The 25,942-nt window shown below is 43.7% G+C and overlaps 2 protein-coding genes across 2 annotated transcripts in view; both read left to right on the top strand.

Moving 5' to 3' along the window:
- Positions 1-13,181: 13,181 nt before the first annotated feature.
- TXNDC15 (thioredoxin domain containing 15) lies at positions 13,182-21,096 on the top strand. Its single transcript, XM_056856024.1, has 5 exons — positions 13,182-13,275; positions 15,780-16,255; positions 17,848-18,011; positions 18,657-18,787; positions 20,817-21,096. The coding sequence occupies exons 1-5, from the start codon at positions 13,203-13,205 to the stop codon at positions 21,011-21,013; spliced, it is 1,041 nt and encodes a 346-aa protein (XP_056712002.1). The 5' UTR covers positions 13,182-13,202; the 3' UTR covers positions 21,014-21,096.
- Positions 21,097-24,658: 3,562 nt separating this feature from the next.
- Positions 24,659-25,942, top strand: part of PCBD2 (pterin-4 alpha-carbinolamine dehydratase 2) — a 44,093-nt gene continuing 42,809 nt past the window's right edge. The window contains exon 1 of the mRNA XM_056847748.1: positions 24,659-24,760. Within this exon, the coding sequence (XP_056703726.1) occupies positions 24,659-24,760 (102 nt within the window). The remainder of the gene's footprint in view (positions 24,761-25,942) is intronic.

Here is a 25,942-nt window from a genome sequence, read left to right as displayed (position 1 = left end):
TTCAAATATTTTTGCTACTCCTGTATATAGTCTTCAGAATACATTGTGATTTTCTTTTCTTTTTTTGTAACTCTGTCTCTTGTCATGACAAACACTGAAACAGCATGTTAATTACTATAATTTGATATTATTGGAAAGGGGGAGGGGGGTCCCTTGCCCCCCATAATATTACTACATGATTTATAACAGTGATACTCACTCAGCAGCTAACAGAGAGCCACATTTGCAATTCCCATCAACCAGAAGCCACATTATTATTGTATGCCCTGTGAGCCACCCCACCAAACATACACTCACAACAATATAACTATTATTAATAAATATATAACCATAGCCTTTTTGATTACCACAGTACAGTATTCAGTGGGACTTACACTCAGGTAAGTGTGCATAGGATTGAAGACTAATCAATGCACTTGCAGATGCATGGCGCTTTTGAAAGATGTCGGAAGCTCAATGCACTACTAGCCAGCAAAATACTCAGTGGTCTCTGCAGGGGAAAGGATGGACAAAACACCTGTGTTTTCTCTGCTTGCTCTGCCGTTCTGGGGAGCTAGCAAGAAAGCAGAGATGTATGTAAAGGACACTGAGGCTTCCCAATTTAGGAGCCTGTTTGGGTTGGCCCATGAGTGTTTTGAAGGGCTCACAGTCCAAGTGAGAAAGAGATGGCCAAGACTACTCTGTCTCATGTCAGGCAGAGAGCAAGAACGCAGTGAGGGAAGTAAAAGGGGCTCAGGCGTCCCACCGCAGAAGCTTGCTCTGAGCCAGCCAGCTGTGATGTGAAACTTCTCTGCACAAGAAGCCTGCGTGCCCTTTATTTCTTTCTGGCCTTCTTGCTATCTCCCCAGCATAAGACACAACAGCTCAGGTGACACAGTGAAATGGCCATGGTGCCTGGAGGAGAATAAACTAGTTGGAGAGAAGAGAGAATAGAGAAGAAATCACCACCCTGCTTTGGCTAGCTTGCTCTTTTCCGGGGTGGCTGCTGTGGTGGTAGCATTAGGCTTTTCTTTGTATCCAGCTTGTTCTGGCTGTTGACCAGGTGCAGGGATGAAAGCGCAGAGGCTACAGAGAAGGATGGGACTGCAGGAGAAAATGGGCCCTTCTGTCCCTGGCATGATGCCCGCACTTCATAGATGCATGCAGCTGACCCAACCAACAGTCCCTCTGGTGGTGGCTGTTCAAGATGGGAACCGCCTGCCAACAACCAGCTGCACCAGGCCTTGCCCATTTCCCCTGAAATATGGGGTGGGTGTTACATTGAGCGGTCATGCTCAGAGGAGTCCTAGGTAGCATGTTAAAGAACTATACACATCTCCTGAGCCACTGAGTGAGTACCATTTGTAAAGCAAAATTGATAATTTTATATTATATACCTTAATTCTGCTCTTCATAAGCTAAGATTGTTGATGTATATTGGCACTGTTCAGAAGATCTACATGTCAAATTTGTGTTCATTTTTAATTTTGGTTAAATATAGAATTTTTAGTTTCATCTTCTAATAAAGCATTTATCACATTTAAACACTAATAAGGATCTGTATTACAGTAAATGTTTTAAACCCACAAATTGCTGTTCACTTTTTGATGAAATTTACTTAAACTGTAGAACCAAATAACTTTACTGCTATTTTGAAGTCTTGCACTGGATACTTTCAAATTATTGATACACATCGGCAGAAGTTTCATAGCAAAGATGCTGTGGTGACAGTAGCACTTCTTTTCTTTTTAGACTGACAATTTTCTCTGTGTGCAATCAAGTTATTTCATGTGCATGATTTTTTGAAGGTAAAATGTCATTGATCAGACATTGTTTTGTAGTGGTCCATTTTGATTATGCTTCAAAGTTTCTTTTAATCATAAATGAACCTAGACCAGTGAAAGGAATGCAAATAGGATGAGAAATTCCTTGGTCCATGATGCAGAACACCTTTGATATCAGAGCATTTTTTTCCCATTATGAAGGATTTTGAAAGGCAAGTTAATGGAGATCGCCAGTAGTTAGTTCCTAAGTTGTAATTCTTTTACTGTATGTACAGTACAGCATCATGCCACTTATTAAACACAAAGCAATCGCTTGCTTTATGATCACGTGGCGCTTTTTTTATTATTATGCATATATTTTACATAGCTCAAACATTATTATACATATCAAAGAATACTAGAGCAGCCTTTCCTTATGATTTCCCCCCAAATAGATAAATCTAGGTTCTGCAATGTGTAATCCGTTTCATCTTGAAAGTAATAGTCATGTTATCAAATTTAATAAATGTTTAAAATTTAAGTGGGCCATTCTAAGGTTCTTATCTTCCACAAATTGCTTTTCCCATGGGTTGTTTTCATGGAAACAATTACCCATTAAATATCATCACCTTGTCTTCTGCTGTAAAAAGTCTGATTAGATACTGTATATGTTCTTACGTCCATGAACTTCAGCTACTCGTGTGCAATTGTCTGTATGGGAATGGAGTAGTGTTCATGATTTGTATTTACGTCATCATATGGATGTATATTTATTAATAAAGTAATTGCTTTAAACACTAAATACTGTGCTTCATCTTTGTTATCACGGCAAGTGCCTTCTTGACTAGCCAGCTTAGCAAGTGAATGTAGCAACTTTTAATTTCCAGGTGCTTTTTCCAGGAACCCTAAGTGGTACCAATATGCTACAGAACTTACTCCTGAGTAAAAATGCATTCATGGGATTGCAACCTTTTCCTTTGGGGAGTAGGAGCCCCCACAGGGACTCACAGAGCAAGCAAAAGTTTATCAATATATCTAGTTTTCAGCATGGCAAAATCTGTGGATACTTAAATCTGGAGACTGGAGCCATGAACAGACAAGACAGATCTTTCTACAAGCCTGAGAAAAGCCTCAAGTACAGCAGAAAAATCTGAAATCTTAAAAAAACACACACACACACACACACACACCGGGGGTTTAAAAAACCCAAATAATAGAAGCAGTGCCCGTACCTTTAAGAAACACAAGCTGCTTCAGGTCCCCATTGTGAAGAAAGGTGGAGTACCAATGAAGCAAATAAATGATAAATATAGCTGAGGTAGTATGATTGGTGGGTGAGGCAGAGAGATGGAAGTAGGGAACGGTGAGGACATGGGGGCAGCCAAGAGCAAGGAAAGGGGAAATGGTGTAGGGAGGAGATATATGGGAAAATGAGGTGCCTTTCACAAGTCCTTTTGGGTTCCTCATGAGTCAACTGGACCTGGTCCGGTGGCAGGCACTACACATCTGGTCCGGTGGCAGGCACTACACAGCTTGGCCAGACTTTATCCAGGGAAAGGCTGCTAGTGGAAGGGAAGGAGGGGAAACCGAAGATGGGTGGGGGAGAAAATAAAGGTAGGTTGTCTGGTGGGTGGAACAGAGAGAAGGAAGCAGGGAGAGGCTGTGGGGGCTGCCAGGGAAAGGAAATAGTGGGGAAAGGTTAAATATGACCTCCCCCGCCCCAGTCCTTGCGGGTGTCCTGCTTGTAATTGTGTATTTCACTGTATCTCCTTAGACTAAAGGCAGCTAACAGAGCAACAAAATTGCAAGGACACAAAAACAATGCAACAGTCCATCACCAAGATTAAAAGACTGCACAAGTTAAAAATGCAGCCAAATCTGCCAAAACAGTTTACCTTCTACCAAATCCGTTCCTTGCATTATGCCCAAGAACTCACTGCTTACTCATGCAATTAAAACTGAAGATATTTTCCACTTTCTCTCTTGCTTCCTTCACCTACCTTATTTCTCCTGCCCACTTTATCTCCTTGATCCTATTATCCTCCAACTCAGTAGACAAGTCATGTTACTTCTTTCTGTGGACATCGCAAAAACCTGCCCATTTGTTTCCTTCCCTTTGTTTAAAACTAGTTCATGTTCAGATCACACTCTGCCTTTATTACAGCTGCCCTGTGGTGCAGAGTAGTAAGCTGCAGTATTGCAGTCCATAGCTTTGCTCACGACCTGAGTTCAATCCCAACGGAAGTTGGTTTCAGGTAGCTGTCTCAAGGTTGACTCAGCCTTCCATCCTTCCAAGGTTGGTAAAATGAGTACCCAGCTTGCTGGGGGTAAAGGGAAGATGACTGGGGAAGGCACCCCGTAAACAAAGTCTGCCTAGGAAATGTCGGGATGTGACGTCACCCCATGAGTCAAGAATGATCCGGTGCTCGCATAGGGGACCTTTACCTTTATTTTCTTTCAGGCCTTCCACTTTCACACTTTTGTACTTCTGTTTTGCCAAATGGTTTTCATCTCCTTCCATCCCTCAGACAATATGATGCCCTTCCTCAGATATCTTCACTAGCTTCCTATCTTTTTTTTAATTCCAGCACAAACTCTTTGACATTACCTTTAAAGCTTAAAGACTATGTCCCACCTTCCTATCAGACATTGTTGTCCCTGCCTTTGATCTTCAACCCAGGGCTCTAAATCCCACTACCAACAGAAGCAACTGTGGTAGCTGCATGCCAGGACTAACTATGTTGGATATATTGGATGGTGTTCTTTTATGAAGTAGAATGGAAGAGAAGGTACCTGCATGTGTGAATGCATAATCTCAACTAGTTATAAAATCACATTACCCCAACAATTAACTTAGTGTTGAGGGTGTGAACTGATTTCTGCTATCACAACAGTTTGCAAGTTTATTTTTGCTAGTAATCTGTAGCACGCTACATAGGGTTGCCACCGGAGGGAGGTTTTTGGGGCAGAGCCTGAGGAGGGCAGGGTTTGGGGAAGGGAGGAACATCAATGCCATAGAGTCCAATTGCCAAATCGGCCACTTTCTTCAGGAGAACTTATCTCTATTGGCTGGAGATCAGTTGTAATAGCAGGAGATCTCCACCTGGTACCTGGAGGTTGGCAACCCTAACACTACCCCATCCAAAAACAATCCTGATAACAAAATGTTATGTTCCCCTTTACCATTTTTAAGGCATTGGGTTTGGAAGGGAAAAATGCAGTGTTTATTAATATCACAACCCAGCCTCTTCTGCTGTGCAAAGAGCTGCATTACTATTTGTAACTTATAACCCATGCTGTTGTATGGCTATTGTTACTGTGCTGCATGATAAATCAATGGAAATTGCAAGGCAATCTGTTCCCTCAGTATTTAAGTGCCCTTTGCCAGGTGCAGAACTGCTGGCAATAGAGCTATACTATGATTTATTCATGTTGAGAGCCTCCCGGACTGTACGCTTTTTAAAAACAGGGCTCACAACATTATGGTGGCTGAAGAGTAAGCACACAATCCTAGGAGATGTTTGCAGGTAATTACTCTCTTGCTTTATCTGTAAATTTGCTTACATAATGAGGCCATCTGAAGCTTTTTCCTTCCCTGTAATACAGGTCAGCTTTCTTATGTTTATACTGTATTTGACCCAGTAGGGTTCCTTTGTTTGGTATTACAAATCTGTCCCACACATAGCCTGTAGGGCATAGCTTTTCAATAAGGAATACTGTAGCCAACATCACACGCAACATCAAATGTATAAAATGTGTATCCCAGAGCAGTAAACACATTTATGAATGGTTGAAGTAGAGCAGGGGTCCCCAATGTGATGCCCGTGGGTACCACGGTGCTGGCTGATGCCTTCCCTGGCACCCGCCAAATGTTTTTAGGAGGTAGGTGGGGCCAGGTGGGGCTTTTGCCCAGCAAGGCTTCTGATTTAACTGGAGATTTAACTGGCTGTGCAGATTTTTAAAAATCATTGCTTTGGCAGCAGTGGCCACCACAACACAAGGATCTTCACTGTTGGACTGAAGGTAAGCTGTGGCAGTCACTTTGTGGTCGTGTCCACCATGCTCTGTCAGAACTTCAAAGGTGCCCACAGGCTCAGAAAGGTTGGGGACCCATGACGTAGAGGATATATCTATTAGACAAATCTGGTTCGAACTCACAATTTCCAGGAATACAGATCTGGATAAAAGCTATAATGATGTTAAAAATGGCTTTTATTTTTCATTTTTAAAGTCCTATGGCTTGTTCTAAAAATTTTTTAAGAATGCCATTTTACTAATCTATCTCTGTCTATTTAATCCACATGGCAGAAATTTAACCTACTTTGACCTACACTTATGGTAAGGATGATTTGTTTAATAACTGTAAAATGTCTCTGAGACTTAAAACACAGAATATAACTTCCAAGTAGGATCATTTAAATATGTTAACATTGTCTGAGGCAGATGGATCCTTTTCTGTGCTGTTCCTGTCTTCTATAGCATAAAAGCCTTGTAATTAATGTTATAATTTTTTTGTCATGGTGGAAATAAAAATAAAACCCATGTTTATTTCGAGCAGATACTTGTGTGTTGCAAACAATGTGTGGGTGGCCCTTGTCTACTTCAACCCTCATAAATTTTACATTAAAATATGTTGAAAGCGGGCCATTACATGTCTGGTGGATAGATGTAAGAAGCACTTTTTAAGAGAGACTAAGGTTTCTGGAAGGAGGGGGAACAAAGTATGCTTAATATGCTTACCTAGATGAGTTCAAACAATAATATCTACTGGCTGCATTGCAGCAGATATGGGTGGCTTTCATGCATCACTCTCATAAGGTCTAAGTACATGCTAAAATATTGTTTGTATATATAAACTGGTCTGAAAGACCCTGGGCTACCATCCAATTTCTGGCTACTCAAAGATCCCCTGGGGATCCAGTTGCATATGTAGTCCTTTTGTGTTAGAAATGTTGCATAGACATAGGGAGAATGCTGCTTTTGTTCTCCTGAGTCGGAGTCATCCTATATCTGCAAAAACAAATGTGCAAAGTTGATGAAAACTATTGTAGAAGGCTTTCACGGTCAGAGTTCATTGGTTCTTGTAGGTTATCCGGGCTGTGTAACTGTGGTCTTGGTATTTTCTTTCCTGACGTTTCGCCAGCAGCTGTGGCAGGCATCTTCAGAGGAGTAACACTGAAGGACAGTGTCTCTCAGAGTCAAGTGTGTAGGAAGAGTAATATATAGAAAGGGGATGGGTTGAGCTGAATCATTGTCCTGCAAAAAGTATCAAAGGTAATGTGCTAATCATTGTCCTGTAAGTATCAAGATAATGTGCTAATGAGGGTGTGGTATGTTAATATGGAACCATTGTATCCTGAAGTGATCTGTTAATGTGTGAAATCCAAAGCTAATCTGCATGGCTATTGTTGACTGTAGTCTTTGTTAGTCTGGAGGTTTTCAGGACAGGAAGCCAAGCCTTATTCATTCTTAAACTCTCTTCTGTTAACGTTATGCTGATGTTTGTGAATTTCAATGGCTTCTCTGTGCAATCTGACAAAATAGTTGGTAGAATTGTCCAGTCTTTCAATGTCTTGGAATAAGACCCTGTGTCCTGTTTGTGTCAGTCCATGTTCAGCCACTGCTGATTTCTCAGATTGGCCAAGTCTGCAGTATCTTTCATGTTCTTTTATCCTTGCTTGTATGCTGCGTTTTGTTGTCCCGATGTTGTCCCTTGCAGCTGTGGACAAGTTTACATTGGGACCACACAACGCAGCATACAAACAAGGATAAAAGAACATGAAAGATACTGCAGAGTTGGCCAATCTGAGAAATCAGCAGTGGCTGAACATGGACTGACACAAACAGGACACAGGGTCTTATTCCAAGACACTGAAAGACTGGACAATTCTACCAACTACTTTGTCAGATTGCACAGAGAAGCCATTGAAATTCATAAACATCAGCACAACTTTAACGGAAAAGAAGAGAGTTTAAGAATGAATAAGTCTTGGCTTCCTGTCCTGAAAACCTCCAGACTAACAAAGACTACAGTCAACAATAGCCATGCGGATTAGCTTTGGATTTCACACATTAGCAGATCACTTCAGGATACAACGGTTCCATATTAACATACCTCACCCTCATTAGCACATTATCTTGATACTTACAGGACAATGATTAGTACATTACCTTTGATACTTTTTGCAGGACAATGATTCAGCTCAAACCCAACCCCTTTCTGACTATATATTACTCTTCCTACACACTTGACACTGAGAGACACGGTCCTTCAGTGTTACTCCTCTGAAGATGCCTGCCACAGCTGCTGGCGAAACGTCAGGAAAGAAAATACCAAGACCACGGTTACACAGCCCAGGTAACCTACAAGAACCATTGATGAAAACTAATTCTAAACATGTTACACGGTCCACTGGCATTTGTTTTCTATGTGATATACTTGGGATATGGTCTTAAATATTCATTAAGATACTTAAATATTCATTAGTTGAAAGTTCAGCACATTGCATTGGGAAAATCTTTAGGGGAAACTAACAGTGTGGCCCTGAGCACTTATAAGTGCACTGAAGTCAGTATGCTTAGAACAGTGTAACTCTTCTTAGGATCGTGCTGCATCCTTGGTCATGTTGTTCCAGTGTAAGTGGCTACAGCTTCAAAAGCTGGCCTCTGCTTAGCTCCATTTTGAAATAAGTGAGCATTTTACAGTCACAGATTATGCAAAAAACAACACCCCCCCCCCATCAACATGGACATGGTTGTTCAGATCTGGCCAGAACTGTAGCAGCCTGATACAAATAACAAAGGAAATAGTATTCCATAGTACCATTTTTAAAATGTATTTTTATGAATTATTTTCCTTATTTCTTGCTATCACTATTATTATTAATCTCAGTTGGAAAGAAAGATACTTAACAGTCAGAGGTGAATGAGAACAGGAGTGTATTGCTTGTAAAAGGCAAAGGTGCTCATTCACAGATAAAACATACGTTTTGCATATTTAAAAGTTCCAGCTCCCATCCTCAGCATCTCTAGTAAAGAGAACTTCCCTCTTCTCAGCATCAGCCCTTCTTACTCAAGTACATCCTAAGAAGTTACAGCCTTCTAATACCATGGAGCAGGGTATGACTCTGCTTAGGATGCCACTGTTAGCTCTAGGTTGTGCTGTATGTCAAATGGGAAAGCCAAAAGAGGTGCTATTAAAATATAATACGAAATTCCTCCCACCCCCAAACAATATGTTGCAAAAATCTCCAGCACATTTCAAAAGTCTTCATCTGGGAAATGTTAAAAGTAGACACGTGTACTTCTTCCTTCCAATGTAACAAAGTTGTTTGCACTTGAATACTTGTAGCTGTGGTCTAATCTGAAAAATTTCCGAGAAAGATTTTTGAAATGTGCCAGGGATTTTTACAACTCATGTGTTAAAGGAAATTTCATCTTCAATTTTTAATTGTAGTCTTTTTCTTTACTTTTGTCTTTGTGTACCCTCCCTCTAGCATCAAAATAAGTGCAAAACAATTTCCATATTACAAAGTAATGAGCAAACTATTGAGCACAATAGAATTCTTAAGGATTACTATTAACAGCTTGCACCCTAGGCCAAAAACACATGGTCCCTTAACCCACTTTATTCCCAGTTTCAGCCAGGATCAAATTTACCCTGGCTGGGGGAAAACTGTACGCATTACCTTGAAAAGCAGGGACGAAACTGTGTGCAAATCCATCCATGTAAACATAAAATGCGGGAGACCTGCACAGTTCCTGTTTAGCTTGCAACACCCCCACCCCCGGTGATTGGTTGTTAACCGGGGCAGGGAATGCCCTCATTGGTCAGTTTGAAACAACCAATCACCAGGGGTGTGGGGTGTGTGCCAAACTAAACAGGAACTTCATGTCTCCCACATTTTCTGTTTACATGGCTCGATTGGGTAAATTTGATCCTGGCTGAAACAGGGAATAAAGTGGGTTAAGGGACCATGCGTTTTTGGCCATAAAGTTATCACTCTACTTTCTGTTTATAGACACACACACCCCACATTACACCAATAGGGCTACCTAGAATTTTTAACACTTTCCATAGTATCACTATAAAATGGGATAAGTATTACCACACAGGTGACAAACCTTTAAGCAAGTCAGCCACAGGTTGGGAAAAGGTGATACTGAACTTGACTGTGGTGTGAGACAAATTTTGGCTTAAGGTTACATAACCTCCAGCATTTCACATCTGCAAATTGGGATGTGTGTGTGCCATTACTATTCTCACACCAACAATTACTTCTGGAGTAGCCCCCTTTCTTATTACACATGTCAATTCACAAACAACTTAAGGCAATTGGTTCTTGTAGGTTATCCGGGCTGTGTAACCGTGGTCTTGGAGGCAACCCCAGCAAAGGGGCTTTCTGCAGAGGTGGTTTGGCATTGCCTTCCTCTGCAGTCTTCCTTGGTGGCCTCTCATCTAAGTAAAGACCCACCTCAGCTTCCCTGACCAGGCTATATTATACTGCCCTTCCTCTCTTGTTAGATATTGCTAAACGTTTTACTGTGTGTTCATATACTCTGCAATACCATGTCTGCACATTTTAAAACTCAAGGTTCTTCCTTTTGCTGAGAGAGACACGCGTGGCTGTTACCGAACTAGGTATTCCCAGCAATGTATTAAGAATTTGAAAAATAAAAAAAAACATCGGGGGTTACCGCACTTGTATTCCTAGCGATGTATTAAGAGTTTGAAAACGTTATAAAAAATACTGTTCACACTTTGTTTGGCTCCTTTAGCTGTGAAGATGTCTTTCAACCATTTATAAGCCGTGGTATCCAAAAACCCTTTTAAAGGGATTTTTTTATAATGTTTTCAAACTCTTAATACATCGCTGGGAATACAAAATGTGGTAACCCCCATCGCTTTAAAAGGGTTTTTGGATGCCACGGCTAAAAAATGGTTGGAAGACGTCTTCACAGCTAAAGGGGCCAAACAAAGTGCGAACAGTATTTTTTATAACAGTTTCAAACTCTTAATACATCGGTGGGAATACATAGAAAGTGCGAACAGTATTTTTTATAACATTTCCAAACTCTTGATACATCGCTGGGAATACCTAGTGCGGTAACACACCTGATAACACAATACCCCATACATGAATAGTTCAAAATGAGCTTTACCTACATCCAAAATAGCCAGTTGTGTGCTACACGGCACCTTAGGGATAACATGGATTCACTCTGCCTCAACTCAGAGACAAGTTTTATGTAGTGGGCTTATTGCCGTTGAAATCCTAAACATGGCCAGCCCATTCGCCTTCACGTTTTTAAAAGGCGTGCTCAGAGACGAAAAGAGGGCTGTCATTTTGTTGGGTCCGAGATATCGGAAAACAGAGACTGTCCTTGGCCAATAGGGTCTAATGTGTGACCGTATGATGTCCGACAAGCTTAATTTGTTCACAGTGGGTAGCCGTGTTAGTCTGTCTGCAGCAGTAGAAAAGGGCAAGAGTCCAGTAGCATCTTAAAGACTAACAAACATATTTTCTGGTAGGGTATGAGCTTTCCTGAGCCACAGCTCATTTCTTCAGATACAGCTAGAATGTGAATCCATCTGAAAGATGGATTCACATGGATTCACATTCTAGCTGTATGGGAAGAAGTGAGCTGTGGCTCATGAAAGCTCATACCCTACCAGAAAATATTTTTGTTAGTCTTTAAGGTGCTACTGGAAGCTTAAGTTGTGTCCATTAAAAACACATTAACAACTCTCGTGCGAGTGTTGTCCCGTTTGAGCCCTCGGTGTTGTCGGTAGCCGACTAGCGACCGCTACCGGTGGAAAGAGGGCGACCGCGCTGCCTTTCGCGCCCGGCCCATTTGGAGGCGGGTGTGCCCCCTTTTCCCCTTTTGCAGGCTACCTCACAGTGGGGAAACGGCTGGTCCCACAGAATGAGTCTTAGGGTACGGGCAGTGGTCGCCTTGTTTCAGCCTGTGCTGGGGAGAGACGGATCCCTTTGACCCAAATCGATGATGGCATCCTAGGCCAAGCCGTTAAAGGACAAGAGCTGCTGCCCGTGGTCAGGATGGCAGCTGCACTGTTCACTTGTATTCTCTAAATAAGGACAGAACAATTACCTTTCTCTGATATCGATGGACATTACTAGAGAGGTTTTTTAAAATATCAGACGCCCCTGGTCTCTGGTGTTATGTGGGGCCTCTGGCCCAAAGGGAACAGCACAAAGCTTATGCACGCAGGTGGCTGGAGCAGCGTTTCCTAGGCGCGGCTTTAGCCTTGTCTCCCATATAGGGCGGAAACACACGGTTTTTTTTTTTTGCCTCGGCTTTGCCTCTCTCTAAATGCACATTTCCCCCAGCCAAATTCTCAAAACTCAACACTAAGCCCCCATGCAGAGTTTTGAGAATTCAGATGGGGAAACTGTGCATGTAGACAGTACGCTGCTCAAGATCAATTGATCAAGGAGCTTCTAAGGGATAAAAGGAAAGGCATCTAGACAGTGGCAAAGCCAAGGCAAAACCTCCCGTGCGTTTTCAGTGCAGCGTTGTCGAAAAGCATCCTGTCTCGGCTTTACCCCCACTTTTCTTAGTTTGCAACACGGAGATGGTCTTCGACAGTTTATTTCTCTCCTTTTTTTTTTTTTTTGCACAAAACATTATCAGCGCACGTTTTTAACAAATCACATTTTCCCGCTCACGAGAAAACCTGCGTTTGCCAGAGTATAAACTTCCACTCGGCGGGGTGGGGGAAGGTTTGCAGTCTACATTTTAAAACTACTGGGACGGCAGCAGCCTTAGGGAGAAAAAGCGCGGGCGCTTGAGACTCCTTTCTTCCCTGTTCCAGCCAGGATTCAGCCAGGATCGAACGCGCGAACGTTCTTCCCTGTCCAGCCAGGATCGAACGCACGAACGTTCTTCCCTGTTCCAGCCAGGATTCAGCCAGGATCGAACGCACGAACGTTCTTCCCTGTCCAGCCAGGATCGAACGCTCGAACGTTCTTCCCTGTTCCAGCCAGGATTCAACCAGGATCGAACGCACGAACGAACGTGCGTTCGATCCTGGCTGAATCCTGGCTGGAACAGGGAAGAACGTTCGAGCGTTCGATCCTGGCTGGACAGGGAAGAACGTTCGAGCGTTCGATCCTGGCTGGAACAGGGAAGAAAGGAGGCTCAAGCGCCCGTGCGTTTTCGACCTCAAGATTCTCCACTTGTCGCCTATGGTTCCGTTCAACCCGTCTGAAGAAAAACACCCGGATATCCGGTATGCACATGGAAGGACGTTCTGTACACCGCTTCGGATCTCTATGGGCACGCCAGCCGAGGTATTGACTTGCCTTCTCCGAACCCCGGAAGCGGAAAAGAGCGGAGACCTGGAAGCGGCTTTGGACCCTCTGCTGCCGGCTTCTCCTCCGCCGCCGCTTCTGCCCTCGGGGCCCTCGGGGCCCCCGGGGCCCCTCCCTGGCGGGGATGGAGCGCTCGTCCTCGCGCGGGCGGGGGTGGGGCCTCTGGACGGCCTGGCTGCTGGGGAGCCTTTTGGCAGGTGAGGAGGGGGGCGGCCCTTCCGGTGCGGGTGGCGGTGGCCGGAAGCGGTGGCTTGAGGGCGAGTATCTCCTTCGGGTTGCCTGTGCATAGCTGGGGCGGCGTTGCCACTCCGGGAATTTTAATCCAGGCTTTCTCTCTTCTTGTCTCGAGGTGCCCCACCCCCCCGGCAGAGATTCCATGGCCATTTATGCCTTGCATCTGCCGCTCTCTAGAGGCACATTTTCCCCATCTCAATTCTCACAACTCAACAATCAGCCCCCATGCAGAGTTTTGAGGATTCAGATGGGGAAAATGTGCCTCTAGAGAGCGGCAAATCCAAGGCAAAACCTCCCGTGCATAAATAGCCCATCTGGGATCTCCTCATGCCCCCCAAGACCCAGCTCAGGTGGAATAAAGAAGTAAATGGCATAACTTGACGGGCTTCATGGGCCCCCAGAGTTTTGTTCCCTTACCCTCTTTGTGCAACTCTGTGAACATGATGGCCTGCTAGTAAGCAAATGTGTGTGTCTGTGTTAAGCGCTGTCAAGTCGCTTCCGACTCATGGCGACCCTATAAATCAGTGTCCTCCAAAATGTCCTGTCTTTGTCAGCCTTGCTCAGATCTTGCAAATTGAGGGCTGTGGCTTCCTTTATAGAGTCCATCCATCTCTTGTTGGATTTTCCTTTTTTCCTGCTGCCCCTAACTTTTCCTAGCATGACTAGCATGACTAAAAAAAGGTAAAGGTCCCCTGTGCAAGCACCGGGTCATTCCTGACCCATGGGGAGACGTCACATCCCGTTTTCTAGGCAGACTTTGTTTGTGGGGTGGTTTGCCGTTGCCTTCCCCAGTCATGACTAGCATGAGTCTTTTCTAGTGACTCTTGTCTTCTCATAATGTGATACAAATAAGCAAATAGTTTCTGGCAAAGCACCTGCTTCCAGACTGTCGACTCTGGAATTCGGGGCACAGCCCGTCAGCAACTATGTTCCTTCCTACAGGGTGGCGCTTGGGGAGGAGGTCTCACAGCGGCACCCTCCGGTGTGCCGGGTGCTGCAGGGTGCAATCCTCTCTCCCATATTATTGAATATCTATATGCACCCCAGTGCCCAGATTGTCCGGAGATTCGGGCTGGGTTGTCATCAATATGCTGATGACACCCGGCTTTACCTGTTAATGGACGGCCATCCAGACTCCGCCTGTAAGACAGAGCTATTCCACCAGGCCTACAACTGAGGGCAGCGGCAGAAGAAGATATTAATGCTGGTCTCCCTACTCCCTGCCCCTTGTTTATTTTTCTACAACTGTTATATTTATAGGGGGTGGTTTGTCTGCCTGGCTATGGTTTTTGTTATGCTGCAGCGAGTTCTGTGTTCATTGGAGCGCCATCTACTGTAATAATTGTAGGAGTCAGTATTTTATGGTTTTAGAGGCTTTTATTAGTATATGTATATAATTGTAATTTTATTGTTGTCACCTGCCCTGAGCCTGGTTTTGGCTGTGGAGGGCGGGCTAGAAATTTAAAAAAATAAATAAATAGTGTCTGCTGGGATTCTTTGCAAATAAAAGGCTAGATTGTATACTTAACATAAATTAGTTATACTTAACATAAATTAGTTATATTTTAAGAGTTCCTGAATATTTTTTGCAATGGCTGATGGGTCACCAGTATCACATGAAGTTGCTGTATACTGAGTCAGACTCCTTGTCTGTCAAAGTCTGTATTGTCTACTCTGACTGGCAGTGACAATCCAGGGTCTCAGACTGAGAGATCTTCCACATCACCTACTAGCTGGTCCTTTTAACTGGAGATGCTGAGGATTGAACCTGCGATTTTTCATGCCAAACAGATGCTCTACCACTGAGCCACAGCCTCACCCCACTGTTGATTATTTTGTAACAGATTATTGCTACAATCCTGACTTATAAGGGCAGGGGATTCAAGAATGAGTTGACCACACTAAACCGTTTTGATGTCATGGCAAATTGAGTTTACTGTGTGTTGTAGTGAATGGTAGATTCAATCCAGTTTTGCATTGCTGAGCCAATGGCTCTTATGCTTATACCCTTGACTATCCTAAAGAGAATAGAGAAAAGCATTTAGATATGATGCTTTTATTCTGACAAATCTCCTTAGGTTTTCATGTGAATAACAGCGGAATTTCAAATAAAATGAAACACACACACAGATGCTTTATACCAAGTTAGACCATTGATTCCATCTAGCTCAGTACTGTCTACTCTGCCAGTGGCTCTTCAACGCCACTGCTGGCAGAGAAAAATCTTTTCTATTAGTGACTACCTGAGATCCTAACTAGAGAGTGCAAGGATTGATCAGGGATCTTTTGCAAGCAAACCATGTACTCTGCCACTGGAACACACAGGCTCTCCCTTTAAAGTTAAGTGGCGGCAGAAATACTACAACTATGATAATGAACACCTGCTTCACAAAGATGAAGGAAAATGATGAGCTTGTACTGCTTTTGTTGAATGATACTAAATGTCCTTGTTTCTTTTTTTTAATAGGCGCAACTGAAACAGAAGATCTGTCTGAAAAGTTGAGTGAAACTACTCTGCCATTTACTATAGAAAGCAGTTCTGCTCATGTAAGCAGTGACAAACCTAAGGAGTCTATACAGTACAGGACTGCGGAAATTGCAGATGCTATGATGGGCAGTGGCGTTCCTGAAGGACAGTCTGTACTTCTGTCAGTTATTCCAGGTGAAACAAAGGAGAGACATGTCTCAGAATCTGATTCTGGCACCTGTGATGCAGTCAATGGTGAATGCAGCACCCAAGATGTTATTGCATCTCTATCTCAGCCTGGCTCTTCTGCTCAAGAGCAAATAAGAGAGACAGCTGTAGTACTGGAGGCCGTGCATCCTTCATCGACAGATGAGACTAATAGCACAGATGGTATGAAAACTCCTAAAGTGAATTGTGAAGAAAGGAACATCACAGGGATAACTAACTTTACGTTACAAATCCTGAATATTTCTCAAGTAAGCACAAACATTGTGTTCAATGTCTATTTTTCTCTTAAACGAATCATCTGGTTTTATTTTATGAATACTGGGTTTGCTTGTTAGCATTCCAAAAGTTACAACTTGTGTTCTGACTTATGTGACTGAGCAAAATGATTTGGGGAGGGAAGAGTGATTATATCTGGGGTCCCCAAACTTTTTGAGCCTGTGGGTCCCTTTGGCAGGTGCCAGGAAAGGCACGTTAGGGACCCCTGTGTTATATGTTCTCTATGTTCGTTTTTTAAGCCTAAGAGATTTATTCAATCAGATGGGTGGCTGTATTAGTCTGTAGAAGTAGAACAAATTTTGAGTCCAGTAGTAACTGATGAATTGAAGTTTAACTCATGAAAGCTTATTCCCTGGAAAATGTTGGCTTGCAGGTGCTACTGGACTTGAATTGAGCTCTCTTGCAATGTCTTGTACCACTCCCTTGACTCACTTTGAGCAAGTGTTCCATATTTAATTCTGAAACTACAGTTTTTCATTGAGGTTAAATTCTCCTGGAAACTTCTGGAAACTTTCTTATTAGGGATTGAATCATTCCCTAAACCATGATACTTGGAAACTAGAAGTAAACTGCGGGGGTGGGGGGGAGTTTCACTACATCAGTGGCTAGGCTAATGTAGCTCAGCAAGTTGAAGTCTTAAGTCCGCCATAAATTCAGCAGGCAACCTTATATTGCAGAATAATACTGACCCACTTGGCAGCATTGTTAGAAAGATTACTGAAATAATGTGTGAAGTTCCTGAATCTACTGAAGTGCCATGAAAATGTAAAAAATAATATATTGCTTGTTTTTTTTTAAGTGTTTTCTCTGAAGCTTCTAGTATTGTCCACTTTTGTATGTAAGATGTGCATCATTAATCTAGGATAGTAGGCTGGATTGTGAGGATAATTTCTGCTAATAAAAGGGAGAGTTTATTTGTTTTTTGCCAATTTCCCCATTCCTACTTCAGACCTCTTACTTGTCCCCTTATGGTGTTCTGGGGATTTGCTGGTCTCCCAGGAGCATTTTGGGGAGACCAGGGTGCTGCAGTAGAAGAGGCAGGGAAATTCTGTTCTGCTAACAGAAGTAAAAAATTATTGTTGGAATCCACCCCAATATATTTGGATTGTCATGATTTGAAAAGACCCCTATTCCATTTTGCTGTTTCCTCAGCCTTCCATCCTTCCGAGGTCGGTGAAATGAGTACCCAGCTTGCTGGGGGTAAAGTGTAGATGACTGGGGAAGGCAATGGGAAACCACCCCATAAACAAAGTCTGCCAAGTAAACGTCTTGATGTGACATCACCCCATGAGTCAGTAATGATCTGGTGCTCGTACAGGGGACTACTTTAACCTGTTTCATTTTTTCCTGTGTTAAACTTCCTCCTTTCTTTCTGGATATTATACTGGACTGACAGCAGTTTAGCTTCTGCTCACTTGGTAGTATCCTATTGTATATAAATGGGTGCTGCATTAGTAGACTGTAGCAGCAAGGCACATTCCTGCCTTCTAACTTAGTAGGATCTACTAGGATTAATTTGAGCAATGCATAATGGCAATTATATATTTTTTTTGTTTCATCATAGGATTTAATGGAATTCTTAAATCCAAATGGCAGTGACTGTACCTTAGTGCTGTTCTATACCCCCTGGTGCCGTTTCTCTGCTAATTTGGCTCCGCATTTTAATTCTTTGCCCCGAGCATTCCCAACTCTTCATTTCCTGGCCTTGGATGCCTCACAACATAGCAGGTAACTTCTTGTTTTCCTGTATTTTCTGAATGCATTTGTTACTGTTTTTGCCATTCACTTTTATATTAATGACCCTTAGCATATATTGACAGAAGGTAGAAGGTATGTGAAGGTAGAAAACACTTTATGTCCTTCAGCTTATGGTTTTACTCATAGAATCATAGAGTTGGAAGGGATCACCAGGGTCATCTAGTCCAACCCCCTGTACAATGCAGAAAATTCACAACTACCTCCCCCCCACAAAAAATGGGTGCTGCATTAGTAGACTATGGCAGCAATAGGTTTCTGTCCTTAAAAGTTTCTTTACTTAAAAAAAAGTAGTAGTTTTGAATAGTGGTCAGTCACTAAACATGTTCTTCAAAATGTAGGTTGCTTAATGCTGAGTAGAAATTCAATAGTGTGCGCCAATGGTGTGTATTCTGCCCATTTCATCTTATGCCATGCAATTTCATGATGTATTAGAGTTTAAAATAGAAGTGAACAAAGTGAAAATAAAAGTCTTTGCCAACTGCAGTGCTCTGTTACCGCCCTGTTAAAGTCACACAATATTTTAATAAAATTAATAGCTGTTATTTTGCTTTGAAGTTAAAGGAGACATTGATTCTGTAAAGATGACTCTTCTACTGTAATCCTGTTCCTTCACAGTTTGTCAACCAGATTTGGAACTGTTGCTGTTCCTAACATCCTTCTTTTCCAAGGGGCTAAGCCTATGGCAAGGTTTAACCATACCGATCGAACCCTAGATACACTGAAAGCTTTCATCTTTAATCAGACAGGTATGATTGTTATTACATTGTTATCCTATCATTCCTTCAGACTCAGGGTAGCTCTCTCTTTCTACATTTGATCCACATTTCAGCTCTGTTAGGCACACTAGGGTGAGACTGACCGGTCTGAGGCCAACCAATAAGCTTCATGGTTTCAGTACAGTTCATAGCAGAATGGAGGTTTGAACCTGGGTCTTGCTAGGCCTGTTTCAGCACTGTAACCACTACAATCCATTACCTGTAGGATCTGTAAAGTTAACCTGCTAAGTTCCGTTTAGGCCTTGATTTATTTGTTTTATGATCACAAGAAACCATAATGCATTGATGTGAAAGCTCTCTTTTGGCTTAAGAGATGTGAGATTTTGGGGGAAGCCAGAATGAGATTGCAGTTCTACGTGCATTTTCTTGGGAGTAAGAGCCATTGAATACTTTCCTTTCCTTTTCCTTTATCCCTTAGAAGCTCCTTGATCCATTGATCTTGAGCAGCGTAATTTTAAATCTAATGTTTGAGGGATATAAGGACTGAAATAAATCTTGGCCATTGAATACTGTGGGTCGTTTCTGAGAAAATGCATATCGAATCAGGCTGTAAGACTGCTTAGCATCTAATAGCTCATGTGGCAATAAGAGTGAGGAATGTCTACTGTATATCCCTATGGATTGCAAATATGGCTTCTTCCACTAATTGGGAGATGAGTACAAGAGGAGGATAACTATTACCAGTTGTCCCTATTCTCCTTTGTTATAAGGGAGGGGGCCATTTTAATTCTGTTCAGACAAAAAATGGCATCCAAAAAAGAAGATAGAAACAGCACATTTAAAAATCCTTGGGGATGGGATTCTCAGTTGAGCTGGATCCAGGAGAGGTGTCAGACAATTTCTTGCCCTCCTGATGGTTTAACTGATTGCAGTTGGAAGCTGGAGAGACAGACCTTAGTTGGTTCTTGGCATGGCGGAGAGGGTTTCTGGCTGCTTACCACCTTTCTCCTTATGGCCTTATCTCCAGCACTTGTGGATGGGACAAAGTTCTTGAAGTTCTGAAGATAAAAACAGACTTACTTATGTTCTGGTCTCTTTCACTGCCTCATGAAAGATAGGAGAAAGCAATAAACTATTTCCAATCCAGGTGTGTCTTCAGGCCTTTATCAGGACTAAGTAAGGCTGGAGGAACTTGCTTGTGTGCTATATTTTGCTTTTTGCCTGGAAAGTTGAAGAAAGTACAATTGAATTTCCAGTAGTTGAAAGTTGAAGAAAGTACAATTGAATTTCCATTTTATCCAGTAGCTATTATTAATGTAGGAAGTATATTTGGTACTTCAAGCTTATTGATGCATTTACTGGGAAAAGTAGAAGCAGTCTTGGATCCACCAGCAACTTTTACAGACAGACAGAATATCCATCCACAGAGGGTGACTTCCTTTCCTTCTGCTGCAGCCCAGATGGCCCCTCCCCAAATGCTGCTCCTGGGGGATTGGCTTCCCAAGAACAGCAGGAGGGAGGAGTTGGAGGTCTACAGCTCACGGGGGGGGGGGATGGTGAACATTACCCCCTCCTACCTGTGGAAATCCTTTGGCAGATCTAAGCCATAATCCACAAATGTCAATCTAAATGTGCATGTGTGTATATATCTGCCACCACAATGCAATAGCTTCATGCATCTGATAGTGGCTCTGACCCCTAAGAGCATATCATAATAAATTACTAAGTATTATAGGTAGCATAACACATGATCTTAGATATTTGTAGTGATATTATAGAAAACATTACCATATTTAGATCTTTACATAGGTGCCACAATACTTTGTCTTCAGTAGACTAGCAAGGTTACCCTTCTAGGATCTGTTCCTCTAATGTGGCAGTAGGGTGAAAAAGTAACTTCTGCTTGTATTTTGAAATCTACAGAGCTGGGGTGTATTCAGGGCAAGTGCAAAATAACAAAACTGTGTAGGTCTAAATGCAAGAAAGCAAATACCATTAGTATGTATAATCTCTTTGTATAATCTCTGATTAAGTTAATAAGTTGCTGTTTTTTTTTCAGGAATAGAGCCCAAGACTGATGTGGTAGTCACCGAGGAAGATCAAGACGGCCCCCTGCCTAGCACTCTGACTAAAGGAATAGACTGGCTTCTCTTATTTTCTTTACTGTTTCTTATCAGTTTCATCATGTATGCTACTGTTCGGACTGAAAGCATCCGGTGGCTAATACCTGGTCATGATCAGGAGCATCAGGAATAATTTGCAATCTGAGAACTTTATGCTTTGAGAACAAGTTAAATAGCATAAAATTGTACTGTGGATTGACTGTGATTTCTTGTGAACATAAAGCCTTATAGAGTTCCCCACATATTCAGAAACACAGAACATCACACGGCCAAAAATTACTTATGGGGTCACTATGAAAAGATATAATTGGAAACTTTTCTTAATAAAGTAGAGATGGGAGAATTTTCTACAGGAAAATATCTATGCTTGTTGTAGGTTTCTCATATTTCCCTTAAAAAAAAGAGAAACCATGATCTGGGGTTGTTTCATGACTTTTAATGAATGGATTACTTCTTTTATGTTAGAACACCCATGAAATTTCTGTGCCTTGCAAAGTAGCTGCAGGTGGATGTTTATGATGTGGTAAAGATCAGACTTAAATCAGGCAGGGGAAAGCTCCTTGAACATTTGCCACTGATTTTCAGAGCAAACCTGAAGCGGGGGCCCAAATGACCTTAGGAGCCGGCGTGACCTCTGCGTCAGTGTTAGTGCCACTTGCACCAGTGCTGGGGAGCTGCATGTATTGGCATGTATTGTTGCAGCCACCACAGCAGCATTTCTCTAGTGCAAGGGCTTGTGCCAGCTCCAAAGGGGGCATTCCTGGGGCTGGGCTGACTTTAGTCAGCTCCCTGAGCTCTTTTGCCCAGCGAACACCCCCTTTTGCTGGTGCGAACTTGCACTGGCAAAAATGGTGGCGCAGCCCCGTCAAACTGCATGGAGCAGTTTCACGGGCTTTTGGGGAAATTACATTTCAGCTTGCTGCACCAGGCCAGCAAGCCATCCCCGGGTCTGCCGCACCTACTCCCCTTAGGATTGTGCTGTTTGCATCTCGGATGCTCAAAGTATAAATTCTTACAAGTATGCTACGCACACACACGCACCAGAGCTGTGTTTGGGTAAAGTCTTGATGCTAGAACTTGGGCCTGGGAGTTACTGACACTGTCATAATTATGGTGCCGAAATAATAACATTATAATGTTGCTGTTAAAACATCAGAATTTTGAGAGTTTCCGTAATAGCTGAAAATGAGAACATGATACTCATTCGAGCACTGAAGTTGTAATATGTTTAGCCTTTTAAAGGTGCAAGAAAGAACATGTTTCAGCCATTTAATGTTTAGCAATATTAGATACAACTTTCAGCATGGGTGTAAATTTGTATAGCATTGTGGTTCTTTATTGTCTTAATGTTGTGTTTTAACTAGTCTTGCCAGGTCAGGCAACGGAAAAACAAGATTGCTAGTATATAGCATAAGTAGGAAGAGAATTTCAGTATGGTTATATTAAATCCAGGAGGGTTACACATTCTGTAGTATTTTAGAGACTGCTATCATAATAAACTAATTAAGGTCCAAGTGCTACAGCTTTTTTGTTCTGCTTCCCTTCATTGGTGTCCTGTGCTAGACAACAGAATGAGACAAGGACAGTCCAATGAAGCGCATATACGGTTACATTCTAATTTGGGCAGGGGCTTGTTGTCCCTGCGTTTGGTGGTCAGGGCTGGGATACAGAGAAGACTATAGGTGGGCTAAAGCTAAGAGCCTTTGTCCAAGTATTAGACCTCTTGTATTCTCCTACACAAATAAACTACTACAGTGCATTCCTGACTTCTGAGGTTGAAAGTCCTCAGGAGGCCAGGAAGCAGCTGCGCCGGCATTGCCCCCCCCCCCCGCTGGCATCCGGGCTACTTACGCCGCTGTAAGTGGCCCCAACGCCGGTGGGGAGGCCCGGATGCATGAAGGCCCATGCTGGCGTTCCAGGGGCGGGGGGCCTTCCAGTGTCCCCTTTTGCCCCAGGTACGCCGGCAGGGAGAAGAGCAAGGCTGTGCCTGCTTTTAGCAGGAGCAGCCTCGCTCTTCTCAATGGGGCGAAAAGCCCCATTTAAAAAGAAAAAAGCTTGTAAAAGGCTTTTTTCGAGATTTCGGCAACAGTGGAATGGCTTAGGAGGCTCCACAGCGGCGCCTCCTCCCCGCCATCCCCAGCATGCCGAAAGCTCAGGAATGGGCTGTCAGAGTGTGCTGGAACGGTAGGGAGGGATTTTTGTAATCTTGAGCAGTTATGGGTGAGTGGAGAGGAGATTGCTACCTATGCAGCCTCCTGCCTATCAGTGTGTTTAGATCTTTTGTGAACATAAAGGCCATGCTGGATCAGTCCAAGGTCCATCAAGTCCACCAGTCTGTTCACAAAGTGGCCAACCGGGTGCCTCTAGGAAGCCCACAAACAAGATGACTGCCGCAGCATTGTCCTTCCTGTGTTCCACAGCACCTAATATAATAGGCATGTTCCTCTGATCCTGGAGAGAATAGGTATGTGTCATGACTAGGTATGCCTCATCCATTTTTACTAGTAGCCATGAATACCCCTCTCCTCCATGAACATGTCCACTCCCCTCTTAAAAGCCTTCCAAGATGGCATGCACCAGCACATTCTGGGGCAGGGAGTTCCACAATTTAACTATGTGTTGTGTGAAGAAATTCTTCCTTTTATCTGTTCTGAATCTGTCACCCTCCAGCTTCAGCAGATGACCCTGCATTCTACTATTATGAGAGAGGGAGAAAAGCTTCTCCCTGTCCAGTTGTGGGCTGCTGTCTTCAGGCGCTCCTGTTGGGGAAGTGGTTTAGGGTTGTCTTTGGTAGGATGGGATGCCAACCATGAAACTGAAGGGTAGCAGGTCAATAAGGAGTAACTGCTACCTGAAATGAGAAAGGAAGGTGGCAGTGGTATTTCTGTGGGGCATTTTCTTGGTGTGAAGCTGCTAAGTGGTGGTGGTGCTGGAGAAGGGGCCGGGGTTCTCCCCAGCGAAGTCCTTAGGAATGGTTGCAAACATAACCGGGCGAAAATGCAGGATTCAAGCATGAGTCGGCAACAGCCGCAGTTGCACACAGCCCTCGGTTCTGCCTGCCATCCAAGAACAGCTTCACGCCCAGGTCCTGTGTGTCTGTTAAGTGCCGTCAAGTCGCTTCCAACTCATGGCAACCCTATGAATCAATGTCCTCCAATATGTCCTATCTTTGACAGCCTTGCTCAGGTCTTACAAATTGAGGGCTGTGGCTTCCTCTATAGCAATGGTTCCCAAAGTGGGCAGATGACCTAGGGGGGCACTAAGAGGCAAGGGAGCAGCGGGAGGGAGCACTAGAGGTGGGCCCCTTCAACTGTGTTGTTGGATAGGGTAGGGGGCGTTGGGGTTGAGTCTGTGGAACCAAGGGGGTGGTGGCCTGAAAAGTTTGGGAACCACTGCTCTATAGAGTCCATCCACCTCTTGTTGGGTCTTCCTCTTTTCCTGCTGCCCTCAACTTTCCCTAGCGTGACTGTCTTTTCCAGTGACTCTGGCCTTCTCATGACGTGACCGAAATACGACAGCCTCAGTTTAGTCATTTTAGCTGTTCAGGGGGCAGTTCAGGCTCGATTTGATCTATCCCCCACTGATTTGTTTTTGGACCTCCGCGGTACCCGTAACTCCTCCAACACCGCATTTCAAAGGCATCCCGCGCCTCCAGCGCGTTTGGCGCCGCCTCCCGCGTCAGAGGGGCGGGGGCGCGGCCTTCAAGGTTCTCCCTCGTGGCCCTGGCTGCGCAGGCGCGCTTGGCGGCCCGAGCGGGGGGGGGGGCAAGCGAAAGCCCATGACGGGCGGCGCGAGGCTGCTGCGCGCGTGGCCGCTGCGGCTGGGGCTGGCGGCGGCGGCGGCACGGCGGGGCAGCAGCGGGAGCAGGTTTGCCGCCATGGTGAGAGGCTGGGCGGGAACAGGGGGAGGAGCCGCCCCGACCCGCTTGCTGGGGGCGCCGCCAAGGAGCGGGGTGGTGGTGATGGTGTCTCTGCCCTCCATGCACAGGATGTTGTCCCGCTGGCCTTTCCCTTCGTTTTCACTCATTGCTACTGGGGCGATGGGGCTGCGGGGACGCGCCCTTTGCAACCCTGCTTTGCAAAGCTTTCCGCGCGCGGACAGCCTTCGGAACCCGGGTTGCGCATTTCCCACGTCACATTTAGGGTTGCCAACCTCCAGGGGATGGGGGTGGGAGAGACACAGGCACCTCTATACTAATACCAAAGGTTAGGAAAACAGTATAGGCGCGAAAAACATTTACAAACAAGGTGCAATTTTTATATAAGCTACTGAGATTCCTATAAACAGACAATGTACAAATACAAGTAACCAACACATAGTATGTACAAAATATACAATAAAGGAGCAAAAAATCTTTCAAAGGTCTCAGCAGAGTGCCAAGTATGTATAAGTTCGAGTTCATACTATGTGTTGGTTATAGTGTGGTTATTTGTATTTGAACATTGTATGTTTATAGGAATCTCAGTAGCTTATATAAAAATTGCACCTTGTTAGTAAATGTTTTTCGCTCCTATACTGTTTTCCTAACCTCCAGGTGATGGCTGGAGATCTGCTATTACGACTGATCGCCAGCCGATAGAGATCAGTTCCCCTGGAGACAGTGGCTGCTTTGACAATTGGACTCTATGGCATTGAAGTCCCTCCCCAAACCCCGCCCTCCTCAAGCTCCGCCCCCCAAATCTCCAGGCATTTCCCAACCTGGAGCTGGCAACCCTAGCCACATTTGTAATCTGAACGTCACGTCCAGCTTCGGTTCAAAACCGGTTCTCTTTCGCAGAGAAGCTCTGGCTACCTTGCTCTCAATTCTTGATTTGGTTTGTTGACTTCATCTGCTGCCCATCCTTCTCGCTGAAACGCAAGGCGGGTTGCAAGATATTAGAAGTAGCATAAGACATCCAATCAACAATGCGGTGGGAGGGCTAGGATTGCAAACACGAGGTTTTTTTAAATAATTTTTTATTGTTTTTCATTTAACATATCAACATGGAAACTATATCCAATAGTAAAAATAATAGTAGTGATAAAAAAACAAGTAATATTACTAATTTAACAATAAAATGAC

The sequence above is a fragment of the Euleptes europaea genome, chromosome 1 (assembly GCF_029931775.1).
Source record: "Euleptes europaea isolate rEulEur1 chromosome 1, rEulEur1.hap1, whole genome shotgun sequence".
Taxonomy (NCBI): Eukaryota; Metazoa; Chordata; class Lepidosauria; order Squamata; family Sphaerodactylidae; genus Euleptes; species Euleptes europaea.
Note: the sequence above shows the minus strand (reverse complement) of the source record. Positions and strands in the feature narration are given on the sequence as shown.

Bases quoted from the DNA above. Each gene is read 5' to 3' on its own strand.
- TXNDC15 (XM_056856024.1), top strand. From the start codon at position 13,203: ATGGAGCGCTCGTCCTCGCGCGGGCGGGGGTGGGGCCTCTGGACGGCC. The intron at 16,256-17,847 runs GTAAGCACAAAC...GTTTCATCATAG, and splicing joins AAATCCTGAATATTTCTCAA to GATTTAATGGAATTCTTAAA. The intron at 18,012-18,656 runs GTAACTTCTTGT...GTTCCTTCACAG, and splicing joins GATGCCTCACAACATAGCAG to TTTGTCAACCAGATTTGGAA.